General features: G+C 52.2%; 5 protein-coding genes across 5 annotated transcripts; 4 read left to right on the top strand and 1 right to left on the bottom strand.

Moving 5' to 3' along the window:
- Positions 1–5,674: 5,674 nt before the first annotated feature.
- On the top strand, positions 5,675–7,617 carry N7443_001508 (MFS transporter; the record flags this gene model as incomplete). The annotated part of the gene is made up of 3 exons (XM_056881564.1): positions 5,675–5,768; positions 5,866–6,739; positions 6,813–7,617. 3 exons carry the CDS (start codon positions 5,675–5,677, stop codon positions 7,615–7,617), a joined length of 1,773 nt encoding a protein of 590 aa, XP_056746802.1.
- A 1,339-nt stretch (positions 7,618–8,956) lies between these two features.
- N7443_001507 (Zn(II)2Cys6 transcription factor) lies at positions 8,957–12,122 on the top strand (the record flags this gene model as incomplete). Its single annotated transcript, XM_056881563.1, has 2 exons — positions 8,957–11,179; positions 11,235–12,122. 2 exons carry the CDS (start codon positions 8,957–8,959, stop codon positions 12,120–12,122), a joined length of 3,111 nt encoding a protein of 1,036 aa, XP_056746801.1.
- Positions 12,123–13,146: 1,024 nt separating this feature from the next.
- N7443_001506 (uncharacterized protein) lies at positions 13,147–16,128 on the top strand (the record flags this gene model as incomplete). The annotated part of the gene is made up of 3 exons (XM_056881562.1): positions 13,147–13,243; positions 13,311–14,691; positions 14,742–16,128. 3 exons carry the CDS (start codon positions 13,147–13,149, stop codon positions 16,126–16,128), a joined length of 2,865 nt encoding a protein of 954 aa, XP_056746800.1.
- A 1,470-nt stretch (positions 16,129–17,598) lies between these two features.
- adB (adenylosuccinate synthase ADE12) lies at positions 17,599–19,084 on the top strand (the record flags this gene model as incomplete). Its single annotated transcript, XM_056881561.1, has 4 exons — positions 17,599–17,638; positions 17,700–17,768; positions 17,854–18,305; positions 18,374–19,084. 4 exons carry the CDS (start codon positions 17,599–17,601, stop codon positions 19,082–19,084), a joined length of 1,272 nt encoding a protein of 423 aa, XP_056746799.1.
- Positions 19,085–19,623: 539 nt separating this feature from the next.
- helA (putative DEAD box RNA helicase HelA) lies at positions 19,624–21,772 on the bottom strand (the record flags this gene model as incomplete). Its single annotated transcript, XM_056881560.1, has 2 exons — positions 19,624–21,361; positions 21,414–21,772. 2 exons carry the CDS (start codon positions 21,770–21,772, stop codon positions 19,624–19,626), a joined length of 2,097 nt encoding a protein of 698 aa, XP_056746798.1.
- Between the last annotated feature and the right edge of the window lie 13 nt (positions 21,773–21,785).

Below are 21,785 nucleotides of genomic sequence, written 5' to 3'. Positions count from 1 at the left end.
TAAACTCAAGAATCAATTATTCCAAAATGGCTAAGCCGAGACCTCATCCTAAGGTAGAGTCTAGATTCGGTACCTACGCCAAAGTGTGGCGCTTCGGGGCTCATTGACGACCTGTCAACCCTTATCACACTCCACCTGCGTGTGTCACCTTCCCCGGAGTCGAGACCATTCAGTGTATCCGGACTAGTGTGGCAAACCTTCTCGCGATCTGGAATTTTGATTCTCAATGGAGGCGCTCGAGCGTGGAGCACTAAGTGTAAAGTGTATCCCGTACTACCGTACCCGGAATCTCGTCTCTGACCCGCTTCCTCAGTACGATTGAGTTTGACTGTCTCGATCGATCGGGACGGGAAGTTACGTATATCTTAAGGAATACATCGCAAAAGCACCAGGACTAGGGGACAAAAGCACCTCTTCCAGCTGGCTAGAACAATAGCCCCCGCTAGTCCTGCGTTTCTCCGAATCGGGCATTCATGATCGCCTGAGACCAAAGGAATCGAATGTCATTGAACGATCTACTGCCTGCATACTTCTGCTTGCCTATTGTAATAATTGCTCCTTCACTCGGGTACCCTTGTTTTATGTTAGTTGCTTCCCCCTTTCTTAGCTCCCACGGTCTTCATCCGATATGGGAGCACTTTCAGACCGAGTTGATACATCACAATGGGCCGAACCTTCCGCAACTGTATAAGGAGGGAAAGCCTAAAAAAATAAAAAATAAAACATGAGCATCGGCTAGAAGGCAACTGAAGCTGAGATCTCACCAAAGTACATCAAACTTCTTCTAAGAGAAAACAAAGAATCCGCAATTGGCGCCAAATACGAGGCGGACTTCTTTTCCGCCCTTAATTTCTGGTATGTGAGTACGCCTCAGGCTTCAAGCCATACTTTCATGCAACTGTCAAAACCCGACACCACGGCTCGGCAGCTGTCGCCGTCGATCATAAGCCCGGTGTATAGGTAACTCAATAATCGGCCGATCTGGACACTTTCCAATAGCCCCTATGACCACTCCCATGTCGCGCATAGTTTATTCCATGACAATTTTATCTCGATAGTCGCGATCTATGTGGCGGGAACGAATACGGTTCTTCTCGTAATTTTCATAATCTGCAGACCCCTTGCTAGTAGAATCAGGTGCTCGAGGCCCCTGTAGTAGATGTTGAGGGGGTTCTGAGGTAATGCGAAGTGTGGAATGAAGGGAACCGGTGTTGAAGAATGTACAGAGATCGTGATCGCGATTGTGATCGCGATTGTGAGATACGGTGACGACCTAATTTGCAACTCTTAAAGTTCGGGGCTTCAGAGGGGCCGAGATATCAGGTCGAACAAAGTTGCTCGAGAAGGATTGCATTCCATGTCCTGTAGGACCAACTTGACTTGTTCGGTGCTCACCGTCTTTTGAGTTTCGTTCTCGGGCAACAATGGTAGAAGTCGGAATATCGATATGGGCTACAGACGCATGTTCAGTCGAAATCGCAATGATCAGCTAAGATTTGTGGGATGACCCGGTTACCGGCGGTGCAGACACAAATGGAGGGGTGGACACCGGACATAAAAATCAGGGTCGTTTTGGGTAGTGATGGCCGGGGAGCGTCGGGGATATCGCGGCTACGTAGATGCCAACTCAACAAAGATCTAGTCTCTGCAGGGAAGTCGAAACAAAATCGAGATGCAGCCAAGCGATTCACCGCCAAAGACTTGAGCCTGATGCCGTTACTCCACTGGTCTGCATGAACAAATCTCAATGCCTTACTGCAGCTGGGCAGTATTGACCGGGGTCCCTTTTCTTCGCGATACTGCTGCAAGGCTAGAGAATCAAGCTCAAGCAGACGATCCTAGATATTGGCCCATACCATGTTCCCCAGGCTTCTAAGGTTTGATCTTTAACTGCCCGTTGGGCCATCTTGTTTGTATTTTTATTTTCCCTTTGGGCTTATTGTCGCCATATCCGAACAGTCCGAATGGACCGAATGGACATCGGCGCAGACACGATGCTCAACGGAGCCCCAGTCGCGTGATGCATGACGATCTTGTGAAGGATTCTCGTCACCGCTACATGGTCGAATCATTCTCTTCCGGGATACTCCCCGAGCTGTCATGACAACTCTCCGAATTTGAATATGCGCCTCTTCTATACATTCCTTGCATGGAGGGGAGGTTTCCAACGTTCACCATTTGTTCGCGACACCACGTACCGGAACCAGCTTGATATTGGTCCCGTCACCTGATACTACCGTGTCTCTATTCCGATGTTCGCCAGTTTCCATTGTTTGCTCGGACTCGACCCTTGGACCCCTAGAGCTGCACGCACCTGTATGACTCGTGGCCGATTCGGGTCTTGCAGATGCGAGCACAGAACATTGGACTGAAGACACGGTGAGGCCTTGGTCCATGCAGTGAAGCGGCTCGTAGTATAGAGTAAATCCTATGACGTCGCGTCGAAAGGCCCATTTCGCCCGATTTACCGGTTTACCGTCTCACCGGCTTTTTCTAAAATTGCCCCGCCCTGGGCTCGCGTGGCCAGAGATTGGAACTGCATGTACTCGTCTGTCGTACATCCGAAACGCGCTGGTATCGCGTACAAGTGGTGTATCATACAATAGTCCCACTTGCAAGAAAGTTTTCCAGCCCCTTGGACCCAGGTCCCTCCTGCTGGGTCGGCAATTTACAGTACTGACTTTTTCGATACATTCCATGCAAATGTTGAAGATTCCCCAAAGCTGATCCGTAATTAATTGCCAATCGCATTGAATTCATGTACGCCACCTAAGAGAAATATCTAAAATCAAATTTATCATTCATGAGAACAAGGGGATCATTGTTTCAAGCGATCGGCAAGCGGGTCCACAAGCGAGAGCCGGAGTGTCGGTGAATTCTGTGACCAGCTCAGGTGATGAGAGGGCTTCGAGAAAACCCGTCGCGTCAAAATAGATCGTTTCGACTGGTCGCCCCGTACACCGTAATACTTGACAGGATGATCATCGCCCCCCCTTTCCCCCGTTGGCCCACCTCGAATCAATAGCCCGCCTTCTCCTTTTCTAAGTCTTAGAGTGGCCTCAATATTCAGAACACCGTTTTCCCCATAGATGAAATTTTGGGGTACATGATTGACGTGCTCCTTAACTTTCCTGCTATATCCACTGGGATTGCGCGGAAACATCAGGCACGCTAACCGACCCAGGGCTTTGGATACATTGACATTTCTGCGCGTCGAACCTATGAGAGATCGCCAACGAACCCATTGGACAGGATGATAGGCAGGGCCTCAACGGTTTTGAGGAGCGGTAGGACATCAAATCAATGATGCGACAAATCTCCATTGGACCGCGTACACCGCATGTTAAGGATTCGAGCACTACCCGATTGCACGCGACTTAATGCGAAACACGCGGCTACCATTGTTTTCTGTTGATTATTGCTACTGTACATACTTCGCATCCACAAAAAAGAGTGGTCCTTTGTCGTGGACGGCCCCCAATCACCGCGGCGCGATCCCATGGAGGAAGCTCGAAACTTCGAAACTTCGGTTCGAAGGTTCCAAAGTTCGGGGAAGGCGATCCTGATGTCCCGAAGGAACAGAGTTCACCTCCCGTCTGCAACTAGACTGACCCAGGTGTTTGGGCAAACGGGCCCTACAATTCCGCGACACGGGTGGGATCGTGGGTCTTAGGAAATGATAGCGCGGCAAAACATGACGACTTCAAATTGAGGGGACAATAGGCTAAAATTGACACAGAACGCTCCTTTCCCGATCTTGATTAGACTTAGACTCAGGTCTTGCTATTTCGACCCCAAAGTGACCGCCGGTGGTCTCGGGGCTCGGGGAGGCGCAGAAGGTAACTTGAGATCTATCATCTCACTAATTCGCACTAAAACCAAAGCTCCGGGATTTATTTTTTTTTATTAAAAAAAGAAAAATACCCAACAAAAACCACTCCTGTAAGCCGATCATCCTTGCCTTACGCCAAACGGAGAGTAGCGCGTAGACATTACCCCTAGGGGCGCACTAAGGAGTCGCCTCCTGCTGTTCCCCGGGGCCCGGGGCTCAGGGCCGTGGGTCTCTACCCATGATCCATCGTAACAGACTAGACAGGATCCGGTAGGTATCAACCGTTATCCTTTTTTCTTCTGGATCTGGGGTGAAGGGGGCTGCGCGATCGAATCACAGCGCAGGGGGAAAAAGGAACGCAGACACTAAAATTTAGGGCCCTTTTTTGCCTCCCCGAAATGATCTGATCTGATTGATCGAGGAATGGAATCGTACAGTATCATAGCGCTAGACAATCGGCTTCTCTCCCAAAATCCCTTTCCCGAAAGATCTTCCATTGGCTCTGAAATCCCTAGCCAATGCTCCTGATGACGATGATGCACTTGCCCCCCCCCTCCCCTGTCTCCTCGTACCTCACGTCGATTCCCTTGTTCATTGGCTCCACTCTTGTTCTTTTTTATTTTTCCCTTTCTCCCTTTTTCTGATTTTATTTCTATCCCATTTTATTTTACTCACAGTAGCCTTGACCTTGCCTCGTCCTTCTTCCTCTCCTACCCTGTTAGGCTTTGTTCCCTCCGTAGGTAAAGGATTTTAGAATTTTCTATTTTCTATTTTCCTAAAATTGTTTCTTTAATTCAATTAGAATTTCCAAAATCGCCTGTAATCGGCCTGTAGAATACGGACAGATCAACTCTTCTCGGTGGCCAGGTGCCCAGTCGGATGGCCCCGATCCCGCCCTTTTTACTTTCGAATTACACAGAGCTCAATAATTAAAATAAAATTCTAAAAAAATAATCCTAAAAATTGAAACCCAAAAAAACCAACCAGACCCACACCCTGTCTTTATTCCTGATTCACAATGTTTGCTACCATCTGCATCCTGCGGCTTCTGGTACAGCTGTAACCGAAATTTCCAGCTGTGATGCTGAACGGTTGACGTTTTAGTTTCCTTTGGCGCCTGATCACATCGGACTCTATAGATTGAGCTATCCACTGTCGACACCCGTGGGTTTAATATAATAGCTCCCCTTTCCCCTCAGCATTTTTATGGAATGACTCCCTTCCCTCCTCCTTTGTGCTCATCGCAATCTATCCGCCTGTCTTGCTCTTGAACTCAGTCACGACTCCTTTCAACCATCCCAAGATTCTTCATAGATCCCTTCCCCATTCCATCTCCCTTCCTCTTTCTTCGACTTACCAGACCTCGACTACGCATTGGTTCTGATCCGGGATTTTCCTGCTTCTTTTTTTATTTTATTTTTTACTTTTTTTTTGTTATTTTATAATTAACTTCCGAGATCCTCTCAGAAGTGGTTGTGTCAAGCCTCCCTTGCAGGTGTCTCATAATCTCCTGGGACCCGAGGATCTTCCACCCTGCCTTATCGGATTCACGATAGAATTTCCAACCGCAGGGGGAGAAATGCTGAAGCTCTAAAAATCAAATCGCCTGCTCCTTGCTCTGTCACCAGCCCTTCCACACCAATTACATTCTCTCCCTTTCGACCCTGACGCATTAACCTGGGGTAATCAAAGGAGGTATCAAAAGCACCAACCTTTGGTACTTTTTTTCCCCTCGCTTTCATTTGGATCGCAATCAACATTATTGAGTGAAGCGGGGTCTTTTTGACGCCTTCTGTTCGCTCTCGACTTTTTTTTTCCCTCTTAGTCGGTTCTTTTCACACCATGTTCAAACGACCGGCTTGTCTACAAGGCCGTCAGCGCAATGGCGCTGGCGAGGACTGGTCTACATTTCCTATTCGGCAATTGTTTGTTTTAGGTAAGTGAGGTACTTTTGCTTATCACCTCGACGAACTATGCGCCTGTCCAAGAGTGAAGAGTTCAATATAGGACCAGAACTAACGGCAGCTTTCTAGCTCTCGTCCGCATTTGCGAGCCTATTGCTTTCATGTCGATTTTCCCATACGTGTACCACATGGTGGAATCATTCCATGTCACGGATAACGACCAGAAGATCGCGCTTTACGCCGGGATGATCACCTCGTCTTTCACCTTCGCCGAGTTCTCAGCGGGTATGTTCTGGGGTCGCATGAGTGACCGGATCGGCCGCAAGCCCGTGCTCATCATGGGCTTGATTGGAACGGCCATGAGCATGGTGGCTTTCGGATTTGCGCCCAACCTAGCCACAGCCATGGTCGCGCGCGCTTTGGGCGGCCTGTTGAACGGAAATATCGGGGTTCTCCAGACCACTGTGGCGGAGATCGTGACGGTCAAGGAACACCAACCGCGAGCGTACTCGATCATGCCCTTCGTGTGGTGCCTGGGTTCCATCATTGGACCGGCTATGGGCGGTGCTTTAGCCCAACCGTGCGAGAACTACCCGTGGCTATTCCAGCGTAACACGTTCTTCGACCGCTTCCCGTTCCTGCTGCCCAACCTGGTGTGCATCGTGGTGCTCTTGTGCGGCATTGTGGTCGGAACCCTGTTTCTGGAGGAAACGCATCCGGAGAAGAAGCACCGCCGTGACCCTGGCCGAGAGTTGGGCCACTGGCTCATTAGCCTCTGCTGGGGTTCGCGCGTGCAACTTCCGGACGAGTCCGACGTGGATGAGAAGTACTTCTACGGCGATATGCCACCCGAGTACGAAAGTGCCGAATCATCGCCCTGTCTTGGACCCGTGGGTGACGTCGTCTCTACGGAGTGCGACCTGGAGGGACAGAAATCCCCCGCGCCCAAGACATTCACTCGCCAGGTCATCTTGACCATTGTTGCTTACGGCATTTTGGCATAGTGAGTTTGATCCCCCGCCTCACTTTTCATGCATGGATGCATGTACATTTGCTGACCTCCCTTTCCTTAATAGTCATAGCGTATCTTTCGATCAGCTGATGCCCGTCTTCTTGAGTACCCCGAAGTCTGACGACAGCATCGTTCTTCCATTCAAGTTCACTGGAGGCCTCGGTCTCCAGACCAAGACCATTGGATTCATGTTGGCCGTCCAGGGTGTCTACTCCATGATTGCTCAGCTATGGCTATTCCCATTCGTTGTCAAGCATTTCGGTACCCTACGCACGTTCCGCTTCGTACTGCTCGCCTGGCCGCCGCTCTACCTGGCGGTGCCCTATCTTATTCTTCTGCCGGCTAAACTCCAGATGTCGGCCGTATACGTTGCTCTGATCAGCAAAATCACCTTCCACGTTATCGCCTTCCCCGCTACCGCAATCCTGCTTGCCAACGCTGCCCCCTCATCCAAGGTCCTTGGGGCTATTAACGGCGCTGCCGCATCTACCGCTAGTCTCAGCCGTGCCTTTGGCCCCACCGTGACTGGCCTGCTTCACTCCAAGGGTCTGGAGAGCGGTCACTCCGTTCTTGCCTGGTGGGCATGCGGTCTAGTCTGCGTCATTGGTGCCATCCAGAGCTTCTGGATGGAGGAAGCCTCCGAGCCCGAGCGATTCAAGAACGAAGTCAGTGAGGTGGAGATGAAGCGTGAAGCCATGTCAGATGGTTACGCTGCCCAAGAGTCTGACATTGAGGAGGAAGAGCAGCGTCTCCTCTCCTTGCGGTCTAGCATTGACCATGAATATGACATTACCAATCTGGACTTGAATGCCTCTCACGACTTCGCCCAACCCCAACCCGACAGCAATACGCCTGGTCCCCGTGTTTGAATGCGGGACTTGACACCACAAAAAGCATCCATCCTCTTCACTTCGAGTCCTTCTGGGAAGGACGTGACCGTTTTCCAGCGCTGCTGCATTTCGCCCACGGGCCCTTCATCTTCATTTCCATTTTCACTTCTCCCATGATACCTTTTTTTTTCCATCTCTTTTCATCTTCATTTATTATTCTCATTGAGAGGGGATACGGCGCAACTGACATAGAGCGGATGCATATGCGAAAAAAAGCATAAAACCTGGGGTCTCCTTCTGTCTATTTCTTTTTTTTGGGTCTGGAGCATTGAACAGGCTATATTATGATGATACTCATGCATCTGGGAGGTTTACTTGAAAATTCTGTTATGTTTATCGTCGTCGCACATTAACGCTATCTCGGAGACATCTCCAGATAGACTTACGGACTCAATTGAACGGCCGTCACCATCTATACTTTCCCGTCTCCACACCGGCGCCTACGTAGCATGTGCAGTCGTACCTTAGACTGCAGGCCAAGGATATTGTATACTACCTTGAATCTGACCGATCATATGACTTGGGCTATATAGAGAGTGCATATCCTCCCGGGTTCCCAGGCCCCTTCTTCCTCCCCCTTCTAAGATAATTGTAACCTTCGAAATCCCCAGAATCCACCTGACTCGTGCCTGTCACCACTCGTCTCCACCAATGGCAGCCAATTTATCCCGGGGAGATCCACTCGGTACTGGACTCCGCTTAGTATCACGCGAATGCAATGGCCATTATTTTAGCCTCGCACAGAGCCAATTGTCGTGCAATATATGCTGACACAGGATACGCCAATGTCGCCGTGACCTTCCCGATTCTCATAGCTCTAGCCGCCAAAGTCTGGGGTACCGAAAGTACCGAGAGTACCATTCCCGAGGGCAACTTAATTTTTGTCGCGGGTAGCACCTCTCTACTGAATCCCGATCTCCACCAGAGCCCTATCGTGCTGCAACTTCTCTTCTGCATCAGCTTTGCGCCTTTGCCCTTTCCGGGACCTTGGTCGATCGTGATTCCTAGCGTCCGAGTGCCTCGACGACTTTGCGCAAAGAGATACCGATTTTCCATCGCCATCCACTCTCGGAGGATAATCAACCTCCGCTTGCGCCGCGGAGAGCTCACTATACCAGTGCGGGCCGCCTCCTTTTCGCTCGTTGAGCATCGCAGGAACCGAATCCTTGCCTCGAGCCGGTCTTGCCACGCCTGTCTGGATCTATCATGAACGTTGATCCGCTAAGGGGAAGGATACCGCTGTTCCCGATCGCTATCTCCGCAGAAATCCACCATAAAGAGATGATCGCAGGTCTGCGGCTCTCGCCCCTCCTTCAACATGCCTAACCTCCCCTCCCCTCCGTCCACCTTGGGGAAGAAAAGACCCCATCCTTCCGCCGAAACCCCTCCTACGCAATCCGACCCCGCGACCTCAAATATCGGACCCAACCCTCCCGCCCCAACCGTGTCTGCGTCACCCGCTGTGTCCACCGCGCACTCGACTGCGACTGCCTCGAGCGCATCCTCCTCTTCCTTCCGTAACGTTTCTGCCTGCAATCGCTGTCGGTTACGCAAAAACCGATGCGACCAGCGTCTACCGAGGTGCCAGTCCTGTGAAAAGGCTGGAGTCCGCTGCGTTGGATACGACCCTATAACGAAGCGCGAGATCCCGCGCAGCTATGTGTATTTCCTGGAAACCCGGGTCGCCCATCTAGAAAAGCAGTTGGCAGAGCATAATATTGAGTTCAAAAAAGTCGTCGCATTCGATGAAGAAGAAGCGTTAAAAACAGAGACCGACGGCGATGCACCGGGCACATCCGGCGACGGCCAACCCGGTGAGAACCAGGATAAAACACAATGGAAAAATTCCGTGAAGGAAGAAACTGGGTCCGACCAGCGACATGACGGAGAGCAGCGCGATGCAGAAGGAAATGAAAACGAGGAGAACTGGCGCCTACACAATTTGGTGTCAAATATTGGCATGGTCTCGGTGCAAGGGACGTCTGATCCTCGCTATCTCGGGTCAACATCTGGTATCTCATTCGCTCGGGTTGTCTTTGCTGCAGTCAGAAGCTCGATTCCTGGAAATCCGGAGCGCGGGCCACTGCGCACTGGAGAACGATTGCCCCAGACAGCCACTGGCTCGGGTGCAGGAACCATGCGCGATTCGTTCTTTGGGCTTCAGACGAAACCAATGATGAAGCGCGCCTCATTCCCGGACCGTGAGCTCGCTGAGCGACTGGTTGATCTGTATTTCGAACACGCAAATCCTCAAATGCCTATTCTCCACCGTGGTGATTTCATGGAGCTCTTGGATCGAACGTACCAGTTAGAGGAGAAGAATCGCTCACCAAGAGCTCTTTATGTCCTCAACATTGTGTTTGCCATCGGTGCTGGAATTATCTTCGAGGATAAACCTCAAAGTTCGGATGATGAAAACCGCGCTGGCCGCGATCGATCCTCATCTACTTCTAAAAGGCCGAGATTGTCAAATCACCAGTATCAGCCGGAGGAATACCACGCATCTGCTATTGTTCACTTAGAATCGTTCCTCGGTTCTTCGTCCAGCGAAGGATTCGGTGGCTTGGAAGAACTTCAGGCGGTGCTTCTACTGGCTAGTTTCGCCTTGTTGCGGCCCGTGGCTCCAGGTCTTTGGTATATCGTCGGTGTGGCGATGCGCTTAGCTGTTGACCTGGGTCTTCACTACGAAGATGGCGTTGGCATTGACTCCGGATCGAAAGATGGAAACCAGGTCCAGTCACGCATTGATGCTCGCGAACGAGGGCGGCGAGAATGGATCCGAGACCTGCGTCGCCGTCTCTGGTGGTGCGTGTACAGCTTCGATCGTCTAGTTGCCACTTGTGTCGGACGACCATTTGGTATCAGCGATCAAGCAATTAGTACGGAACTTCCATCTATGATGGACGACAAATACATCACAAAATCCGGCCTCTTGACGCCTCCCGATGGAGCTCCTACCTATAAGCATGTTGCTTTCCACTACTTCAAACTCCGCCTTCTTCAGTCTGAGATCCACGACGTGCTTCAATATCAGCAGGCACGTGCCATCCGAAGACGCTCCCCGGAAAGTGCCGCCATCCTTCCTCATGCTGAGCTTACCTCCCCCTTCCTTCAAGGCTTTGATTCCTTCCGCTCCTGGCGTCACGATGTCCACCGGCGCCTTGTGGAATGGCATGAGACGGCTCCAAGTCGGGCTGATACTGGTGTCAGATTCTCTATCGAGCTTCTAGAGCTGAACTACTGGCAAGCCATTATACTGCTTTACCAGCAGAGTCTTACTGTGCCTGCTGAGTTGGCCGGAGAACTCACCCCAGCTGACGATGTCTCGAGTCCATCCTTTTCGAATGTCGATGAGGGTGATGAAGAAGATCACGTCTATTTAAACGTTGCCGAGGCTGGCCAGAAGGTTATTCGGATCTATCGCCAGCTCCACCGTGTGCGATTGGTCAACTACACATATCTTGCTACTCACCATATCTTCATGGCTGGTATCTCCTTCTTGTATGCCATCTGGCATTCACCTCTCGTTCGAAGTCGTTTGGTATGTATCTTCTTCGCATGTTTCCACTGCCAGCACTAACCTTCTATGTATCTAGACTCTCGATGAGGTAGATTTCACTGTTCTCGCTGCCACATCCGTTCTGGGTGACTTGATGCACAAGTGTCCCCCCGCCGAAGCCTGCCGAGATGCCTTTGAGCGAATGAGCAAGGCCACGGTTCAAATGTGTCTGTCTACTACCGGATTCGGGTCACAGGTCGATATGACGCGAGTGCATGCCGCCACACATAGTGCCGGCTCTTTGTACGCCGGCCGATCCCGCCAACAAATGGATCAAAGACGAGGACAAGGCCCGGCCCGACGATCCGCGCAAAGCCGCGCACAAAGACCTGTTCCAAAGTTCGATATGAACCTAGCAGATCTTTTCAACGATAATCCACTGGCCGATCGATCTCGGGCTGAGAACAGACCTTCTGGGCAACCTTATCCCGTCCGCCCAGAACAGGCCGAGTCGATGGCCTCGGGATTCTCTGCCGATCGAGGTGGTCGGTCATATGGGCAGCGTACTCCATCTATGGAGTATTACATGAAATATGAGAACCCGACGTCCCCCCAACCCCCGCCGCAATTCTACTATGGAAACTCGCCACAACACAGTGGTTCCCCAGGTAGTGTAGCTGCAAATGGACCTCAAGCCGTTGCATCGACAGACACAGAGGCGCAGCCGGGTATTAGCCTCGATTTCCTTGAATTTGGATCTGGCGATCCCGAAGCTCAAAACCATATGGAAACGGACCCTAACGCCGAGTATCTGGCTGGTATGCCTCCCCTCGGTCCTAATCTAGGCCAAAACGTGGGCATCGATCTCGGATTCGGCATGGCGATGGATTTCCAGCATGACTGGAGCGAAAACCCCAATTATGATCTTCTAGAGGGGTATTTCTTCGGCGGTTCAGGACCAGGCGCCTCCGGTGGTGATGCTTGAACGTGGATTTCCTTTCTTTTCTTGCTTTCTCGACCCTCTCTTTTTTTTTGTCCATTTCTCTTTTTCTCCTTGGATGCTCCTGCTCACTGCTCGTTCCCCTCACCTCATCCGCTTTCATATTTTGGGACATAGTCAAAGAGGACAAGGTGAACAGGACTGGCTTCAATGGACTAGGATGTGTGATTTTTCTTTTTTGATTTCATTGTTTGGGATACCATATTATATATCAGAACTATATCATAAACCAAAGATCGAGAATAATTACTAGACATCGGAGTTAGGTCCTTGCAGTGTACGTGAATATTGAAATATTGAATGCAGAAGTAAGACGTCGAGTGCCTTGGGCAGCAACCGACCCGCCAAAACAAACATTTGAATTGCCCGCTTTTTTTTCTTCCGCCAACACATCAACCTGTCCGGGGACTGCGGCGCTCACCGTGTATCCATTCGGCTGCGTCTTGTTGGCTGCTTCACGCAATTGGCGCGACGGACGCTTGGACCCAACTGCCTGACTTGAACCTCAGGTGCCCAGTGCCCGCGATCTGCGATTGATCGTAGCCCCGTCCCAGATTACTCTGGTCCCTCTTCGGTCCCACCTTCTTTTTTGTTTCCGGGGAATATGCCTATTCGTTGCGATCGCAAATACCAACCTCCCTGTTTCAAGTGAATCACGTACCGCTCAGCCTTGTCGAACCTTGTCGGAACGGAACCGTGCAGACGACCGACCCCCGACACCCGACCCTCGTCGCGCCCATACACGCTTGTTCTGGAACGTCACTGCCCAGGCAGCGATAGGCCCAACGAAGTTAGGCTTCTGGAACGTCACTCTCGTTTCCTTCGACTCTGAACACACCCTCCTGCGCGCCCCCCCCCGGCTCCGGCGCTCTCAGCCGCATACTTCGAACTTCGAAAGCGAACCCTCGAGACTGGTCATGTGCGCGACTGCTAACTGTTTACTGGACTATCGATTATGCACCTTGATCTACACGCGAATCTATAATCCCGTCGCAATCACGGGATCAACATGGTGAAGGCGGATGTCCGAAGGGACTACTATGCGGACCTGGGGCTGCAGCCTAGCGCGGAGACGGAAGATATCAAAAAACAATTCAGGAAACTAGGTATGCCGCGGACATACAAGAATACAGAACGTTGTGGGACGAGAGCAGTACTGACCTCGATATCTAGCCCTTAAGTTCCATCCTGACAGGAACCCGGGTAAGGAACAGGACTTCATTGCCAGATTCCAGGCTATTCAGGCAGCCAATGAAATTCTCAGTGATCCTCAGCAGCGGCTCAAGTACGACACCGATCGATTGCGTGCTGGCTACGGCAAGGTATATGGGCCCCCGAAGACCAACACCACGCGCAGGCCGGTGCCGACTTACGCCAATACACAACCACCCAAGCCACAGCCCCCGAAGCAGCCATATAGTTCTCGACCCCAAGCGACTTCCAAGGGGCCTTCAGCGGGTGCCAAGCGGTATGAAGCCCATGCACGCGCAGGGCCACAACAATGGAAGCCGCCGCAGGACGAGGCACAGACCAGAGCTGATGCCTTCCGGGCCTTCCACGGCATGAGAGGCAATGCATCAGGCTGGCGAGGCTTCGATCCCGAGACAGGACGCGCAACTGCCTCTCCAGGTTCCTCGGGAAGCGCGCCGAGGCAACAAAATGCGCCTTTCGGTGCCCAGCGCCCCCAGTCTGCGTATGAGTTCTTCAAAGACAGTGCGAGATCCCAGAAACCTGCAAGCCCCAATTCTCCTAAGAAGAGAAACGGGTTTGCGCCGGGGACTGCTGGGGGCGATGAGCCCATGGCTCGCAATACTTCGGCATATAACAGTTCCCGAAGCGAGCGGCCGAGCAGCATGTATTTCGATTCCGCGCCTCCGCCGACGGCGAAGAAACCTGCCGCTCCAGAACCGGCCCCTTCTTTCACCCAGCGAACTGGTAGTTCTTATGCCACCGCTGGAGGTGAGAAGACTTTCTTCTCGAGCTCTGGACTCGGGCATGCATCAACAGTGCGCACACCCTCGGGATCCTATCGAACGTCAAACTCGCGCACCAACCCATCTAGTCCTGTGAACGGCGAATCCGAAAGACATCGCAGCGCTAGTCCCAAGGCCAGACGGAACCGCAGTTACTCTGTATCTTCGACGACTTCTAGCGAACTTAATGATGATGACGATGACGAGATTCATGAAGTGCGACGATCGAACGCATTCAAACCCAAGGCCGTACCCAAGAGCCGACTCCGACCTAATCAGAAATTCACCGACTTCTACCGACACGAAAACTCTAGCTCCGGACATGGTGAGACCCTTCCCAGATTCTTTGTTCATCCCATCAGCCCATTCCAGCCAGGCCTAGGCATCCGACCGGGCACACCCCGGCCAGGTCAAAGTCAGCCTTTCATACCTCGAAAACCTTCCCGGCTGCACCGGGCCCCCAATATCGTGGACTCGACCGCTGACATATATGTACACAAAGGACACAACTCAGACAGTGCGGCATTCCCCAAGGGTTCGTATCGACCAGAACAGGCACAGTCTGTACACCCAAATTCCGCGTATGTGAAAGAAGTCTCTTGCGTAATGGCCTAAGCTCATAACCTCACAGATTCGATACACAAAATACGACAAAGCCACAGTCAACCACATTTGATGGAAACAGCTCCGGCCACAGCCTGCATAAGAAGTTCTCTGCGGATGACTGGAGGGAGCATCTGGAAAACTTCGACTTCCTTGGTGCTAATTCCACTGATCCAAAGTCACCTAATACGCAGAATCGACCGCGTGCATCAACTCGAACCGACTCCAAACCAAGTGGCGCGTCGACAGGATCGCCTGGCTTGAAGTCATTCAGCCCTGGACCTGGGCATAAGTCTCAGCGGCCGCTGCCGTCGCAGCAGCAAGTACCTACCCCATTTGCACAAGCAAAATTCTCTGCGGATCAGTGGTTTGAGAAGGTTAAGGATATTTCTTGGAATGCCCAAGAGGCCGACAAGGCGCGATCCTCCTCCAATACCCCGCCGCGAAGCCCGAAGAAGCAGGCAAGATCTGGCACGAAAGTTCGAAGTACACCGCAGGGACCTAGCGTCGCGTCGGAAGCCGATGAAGCTAAAGAGACAATCAATGGCACCACGCCTCCTGAGCCTAGCCGGTCAGCACCTGCTGATGTGGAGGCCATGGACATTGATGAGCCTGCCATGCCAGCAAGTGCCATGTCCGCCAAACCCCCTGTCGGCGATTCGAGGAGCTCGAGTTATCCGGATCTCGCTGCTCATGCTACTCAAGTCCCTTCTCCTGCGACGAGGAAGGCCCAGCCAACCTCTCAGACAGAGAGCACACCTAATACCGAAACCCGTACACCACTCTTCGACCTGGGGAATCTCCGAAACACAGCTCCTTTCACCAACACAAACAGCGGTGGAATCGAGAACCTAGAAGACGTGCACGCCAACCTCCCCTTCGACTCGAGAGCAAAACAAGCAACAACAACAAAGCGTGACATTAAACCCCGCGCCCTGAACCTCCCAAACCCCCCAAAACGCCCCTGGGCCCCGCAACCAACCCCCGCCTTCGCAGGTTCCCAGCACCTCACGCTTCCCCGCGACAAATGGAACTGGTACGTCTCAGCAATGAGCACCTACATGCACGACTGGAACAAATTCAACCAACGCATGCTCCTCCACTTTAACACACGCCAAGCAGCCATCGAAACAGGCCTCTCGCCGAAATGGATCAGCGCCGTTGGCGACACAGCCCGACTCCAGATCGACGGAGCCGATGACGACGAGAAGAGCGAGACTCGCGATGAACCCGATGAAGGCGACGACCTTGTTCCTGGTAGTGGAAAGGGCGGGTTCAGTGCCTACCTGCGCGGTATTGAGGAGGATGTCCAGGTGCGGAAGCACTGGGATGTAGCGTGTGAGTTACACCGCGAGTGTATTTTGGATCTTGGAAGGTTGAGGGAATGGATTCGGAACGGGGGCAAGGTTGTATAAGGTTGTTTATGATGATATGGGCGACATTGGCAATGCTGTTGGCATTCTAACATTTGAAGATACTGTTTGCTTTTTTTTTTTTTTTTTTTTTTTGCATGACGGGCATGGTGTCTGTTCGGTGAATACCCTGGATATTGCATTTGATCAATTAAATACGTTTCATCCATTTCCTTTTTTATTCCAAGTTTATTTGGGCTGGGGAGTGTCCTTGTGGGAACTGCGATCTGTGACACTGAGCTTCCGACATAGTCGCGTGCATGTTTTGAAAGGATCAATACTTACCCGGTCAACCTTTGAAGTCAGAAATACGAATGCCAAGTAACCCTGCTGAAGATTCACATGCAAGATCTCTTAGGCGCTCGGTTCTAAGCCCACAGTTGAGAAACCCAGAAGCCTTTATCCGTGATCTGACTATGATCAATTCAAAATCGGTGGTACACATGCTCTGGCTGATCAAATAACCATTTCGTCACAACTTGCAGTAAAGAACGACTATAAAAGTCGACGATGGATTCTAAATGGACAGGACCACGTTATACACAGTGCAGCTGTGGTACGGCGAATGACTGTATAATAATTTAGATCCTAAGTACGTGGTTCAGCCGGTTAATTGCGAAGATCAGACGTGGCGTTGGATGTTGCATACCGTACTGGAGCCAGAATCAGCTTCACAAGATAGAAAGAAATGAAATGGAAACAAAACCAGATGCAGATACCTGAATAGGATCCGGAACCAACATTGCTCTTCCACACGAGGTCTTAGCTCTGGCTCTGCTGAACTCCTCGCGAGGGCTTCCATAGACTTTCGAGGCTGCATCGTAGTTAGTACCAGGCCACCTGTGGTCCTTTGAAAGGCATGATCTGAAATTGAATGATCGACCTTCTTTCGGAATGCGTTGTAGTTCTAGTGCTCTTGGCATACCCACGTTTTCACCCGACTACTGTCTCCCTTTTTCACTTGTCCAGATGTCTACCCTGTCTTCTATATCCCTCTCCGCCGAAGCGTTTAACAAACTCCGATCCCTTCACTCGCCCCCACCCGTAACTCGGGGACGCCAGGTCTCTTAATCACGCCATTCTGTATTTAATCAACTGTAAATTACCACTTGAATACAATCGAATGGCAGAACCGTCAAATGCAAACGACTGGGGAAAACCCTTGCCCTAGATGCCTCAGGCAACAACCCGCGGCGGGTCTCGCCGGTGGTTACGTTACGAGGTTACGAAAAAAATACCCCATGAGTCACGGCATAAAAGAAGTCAATTCCTGCTTGACTTTTATTTTCACTGTGAGAATACCTCCAGTCAATGTAAGTCATTCGGGGCCGAGTGAACCCCAAGGCACTCACCGAGACTGACCCGAGCCCAGTGTGCCCCGCCATCCGAAGCCGGACGTGCTCTTCTTCCTTCAAATCCCCGCCACCGGCACTTGCGAATCCGATCGCAGTCAATTCAAAATCACAAGCCACCATGGTCTCTATCGTTCTGGGCAGTCAATGGGGAGATGAGGGTATGTTTCAATGTCTTGACTTGGAATTGGTATTGGGACGGGGAAGCTGATGGCGGGTCAGGCAAGGGAAAGATTACAGACATGCTGTCGCAGAAGGCGACGCTGTGCTGTCGTGCAGCTGGTGGTCACAGTGAGTTACGCCTCTCTATGCTTCATGATCTAGCGAAGTGTATCTAGCCCGGATGTCAATGATTAACCCCTGCGCCATTATTTAGACGCCGGCCACACCATCGTCCACGAGAACGTCACCTACGACTTCCACATCCTGCCCTCAGGTCTCGTTTCGCCCTCATGTATCAACCTGATCGGTGCCGGTACCGTGGTTCACGTTCCTAGCTTCTTCAAGGAGCTGGCCCAGCTCGAGACCAAGGGTCTCACCTCTGCCGGCTCGCGCATCTTCATCTCCGACCGCGCCCACGTCTGCTTCGATCTGCACTCCGTTGTTGACGGCCTCGAGGAGGCCGGTCTCGGTGGCCGCAAGGTCGGCACCACCGGTAAGGGCATTGGTCCCTGCTATAGTGACAAGGCTGCGCGCCGCGGTGTGCGCGTCGGTGAGATCCTCGACGAGGAGACCTTTGAGCGCAAGCTGCGTACTCTCAACACCTCTTACCGTGCGCGCTTCGGTGATCTGGCCTACGATGTCGAGGAGGAGATTGCCCGCTTCAAGGTAAGATTCTAAAAAAAAAAAAAAACCTTTGATCTGAAAATAGTAGAACATCTACTAATACAAAGCAGGAGTACCGCACCAAGCTGAAGCCGTACATCGTCGACCAGCTCGCTTTCCTGCAGGAGCACAAGAACTCCCCCAGCATTCTGGTCGAGGGCGCCAACGCCTTGATGCTGGACTTGGACCACGGCACATACCCCTTCGTGACCTCCTCATCAACAGGTCTCGGTGGAGCCGTGCAAGCCCTCGCCCTCAACCCAGCAAGCATCAAGTCCGTCATCGGCGTTCTGAAAGCCTACACCACCCGCGTCGGCTCCGGTCCCTTCCCAAGCGAACAGCTCAACGAAGACGGCGACAAGCTGCAGAAGGTCGGTCGCGAATTCGGCGTGACAACAGGCCGTCGTCGCCGCTGCGGCTGGCTCGATCTTGTGCTGGCTCGCTACTCCCACGCCATCAACCACTATACCGCTCTGAACCTGACCAAGCTTGATATTCTCGATGACTTTGATGAGATCAAGGTCGGAGTTGCGTACATCCTGCCCGATGGTACTCGTACCACTGGTTCGTTCCCTGCGGATCCCAAGGTTGTCGAGAAGCTCCAGGTTGAGTATATCACTCTGCCGGGCTGGAAGAGCAACACGATGGGTGTTTCCCGTTACGAGGACCTGCCTACTAACGCTAAGGCCTACATTGAGTTCATTGAGCGTGAGATCGGTGGTGTTCCTATCAAGTGGATCGGTACCGGTCCTAACCGTGAGCACATGATTGCACGCGAGTAGATGTCCTGCTGGTAAGTATCTACTTGCCCGCGGTAGATTTCTCCGATTTTTCTGGTGTTTCTTTTTTTTTAACAGTCCAGAATACTGGGATATGCGATTGAATTTTATACATACGGTTTCGACCTTCTCCTAACTCCATTGACGTGTTACTTATTCCCCCCTCAAAATGGACATGTTAGATGATGGATCGCATATTCTTACGATAGTAATAGGCTCAGGATGGGATTCATGGAGTTTGATAGTGTTTCACATAATATTGCCAAATTAGAAATTCAATATGTAAGACAAAGAAGTTCAGAATAAAACATGGGTAGAACTAAAGCTGAGAAGTTGAGAGATGGAGAAAAGTGAAGCACCCAGAGACAGACAAATGTATAGTACATGGCAACAACATTGAAGCCAAAGAGAAAAAGACGCCGCCAGATGCGAAAAGAATGGGGAATCTCTATCAATTTTCTTGTGTCGTCAAGTCGGATGCATGGCATGACCTAACAGCGGATATAGACCAATTTATCCGTCTTGCACAGCCGAGATCATAATCAGAAGGGGGAACGGCTGCCGAAGCCGGAGGAACGTTCACGGCCACCGGAGGAACGCTCACGACCACCGAAGGAACGTCCACGGCCGGAGGAGCGGTCGCCGCGATCGTTGTCACGGTCGAAGCTACGACGGGGCATTCCACCGCGGTCGTTGAACCCACGGCTGGAGCCGCGGTCAGAACGATCAGAACGGTCGGAGCGGTCAAAGCTGCGAGCCCAGCTACCGGAGGAACGGTCGGAGCTGCGATGGCCGCCAAACACACGGTCAGTGGATGAGGAGCCCTGGCCGAGGCCAACATGGCGCTGTTGCGAGTGCCCAATCACCAACTCGGGGATCTTGGAGATACCAAGGTTGCGGGCAATGTTGGGGCTGACGGCCGGGGGCTCAGAGAGGCCGTAGCCGTTGAGGGCGAGGTCGTTGAGGATGCGGATAGCGTGGCGCTTGCTGGCAAAGCTTTGCAGCAGGGTGCCGAGCTGGGAGCGGTATGTGCTCTCACGGGTCATGAGGGGGACCTCCTGCACAGCGGCCTTAATCTGGCTGATGGTCAAGGCAGTGGCAGGAGAGAGGTTGTCGAGGCCTTTGGACATATCCGCCATGGCGGTGGGAATAGACTGGCTGTCCTCGTGGATGGGGAGATCTCTCAGGCGGTCGCTGAAGTAATCGTTCTCGCCGTCATGGAGGAACATCCAGCCCTCACCGGTCTTGTTGGCACGGGCGGTACGACCAAGACGGTGGATGTAGGTCTCGCGGTCACGAGGAACACCAACCTGGATAACGTGGGTGACTTCGGGGAAGTCCATACCACGAGCGGTCACATCGGAAGAGAAGAGGATGGCCTCAGAGCTCTTGCGGAAGGTGTTGGCGCTGTTGGTGCGTTGGCTCTGGCTGAGACGGGCGTGGATCTCTAGCAGGCGCATGCGACCCAGGGGGTTCTGGCTCCGTTGCTCAGTAGGCTCAACCTTGAGATGATTGAAAGCCTCGGCCGCAAGGTTGACCTCGGCGGTCGAGTTGAAATAAACAATCGCCTTGAATGGGCGCAGGTCAGGGTTTGCTTGCTGCTTGACCTGGTAGTTCTTGGCGAGCTCAAGAATCGAGGGCAAAGCATTTTCATATCCACGCAGGAACACAGTCTTCTGGGGAACACGGAGGTGGGTGGGGACCTCATCATCACGGACAGTCTTCACGAACTTGAAGTCCGGCTTCATAGTACGCTTGACCATGTGCATAACCTCCTTGGGAACAGTGGCAGAGAACATGACAGTCTGGCGGCTCACCTTGAAGGGATCTGGGAGGAGATCCTGGATGAGCTTGACCTCAGGGGCGAAGCCCTGATCCAGAAGACGATCAGCCTCGTCCAAAATCAGGGTGTTCAGCCGGGGAGCAGAAACACCGCTGGAAGGGTCGGAGAAGATATCCTTGATACGGCCAGGAGTGCCGACCAGCAGGTGGCAGCCCATGCGCTGGATCCTCTGCAAGCCCAGTCTCTTCTGTGTACCACCAACTGCAGTCTGCACCTTCAGTCCGGTGCCGGCAGCAACCTTCATGGCCTCGGCGGCGATCTGCTCAGCGAGCTCTCGGGTAGGAGAAATGATGAGAGCACGGATATCGGCAGCACTAGGCTGCCCACGACGGCCGAGGTCTTGCTTGGTGTTGAGAGTAGGGTCACTAAGGATGTTTTGCATCGTCGGGAGGAGGAAAGCAAGCGTCTTGCCAGTTCCGGTCTTGGCCTGAGCCAGGCTAGGAATTGTTAATAGGCGGAACCAAAAGGAATGAAGCGGTTGAGACTTACACATCGCCACCTTGGAGCATATGGTGAAGAGACTGGCTCTGCACATCAGTCATAGTCTTCAAGCCCATGCGGTCAGGGCTGATGATGTTGCGAACAATCGAGGCATCAACGAACCCCTTTGTCTGCAAATCGGCAAACTCGGTGATCAATTCCTGATCCACAGCAGGGGCTTCAGAAGCCTCCGCGGACGCCGCGCTCAGCGCAGGGTAAGAAGTTTGAAAAGATCGGATCAGGACAGGGGAGCGAGTAGCCGGGGCCTGCCACTTGAGTAATTGAGGGGCCCATCGGGATGAAAGGGTACGCGGCGCAGAGGCGCGCAGTGCCTGGGAGACACCAAATCGACGAACAGCACCAAACATTTTGAAGGATGTT

Source organism: Penicillium atrosanguineum, assembly GCF_028827265.1.
Source record: "Penicillium atrosanguineum strain IBT 20685 chromosome Unknown utg000001l_segment0_segment0, whole genome shotgun sequence".
In the NCBI taxonomy this organism is placed as follows: domain Eukaryota; kingdom Fungi; phylum Ascomycota; class Eurotiomycetes; order Eurotiales; family Aspergillaceae; genus Penicillium; species Penicillium atrosanguineum.
The sequence above is the reverse complement of the archived record's forward strand: the minus strand, read 5'-3'. Positions and strand labels throughout refer to the sequence as shown.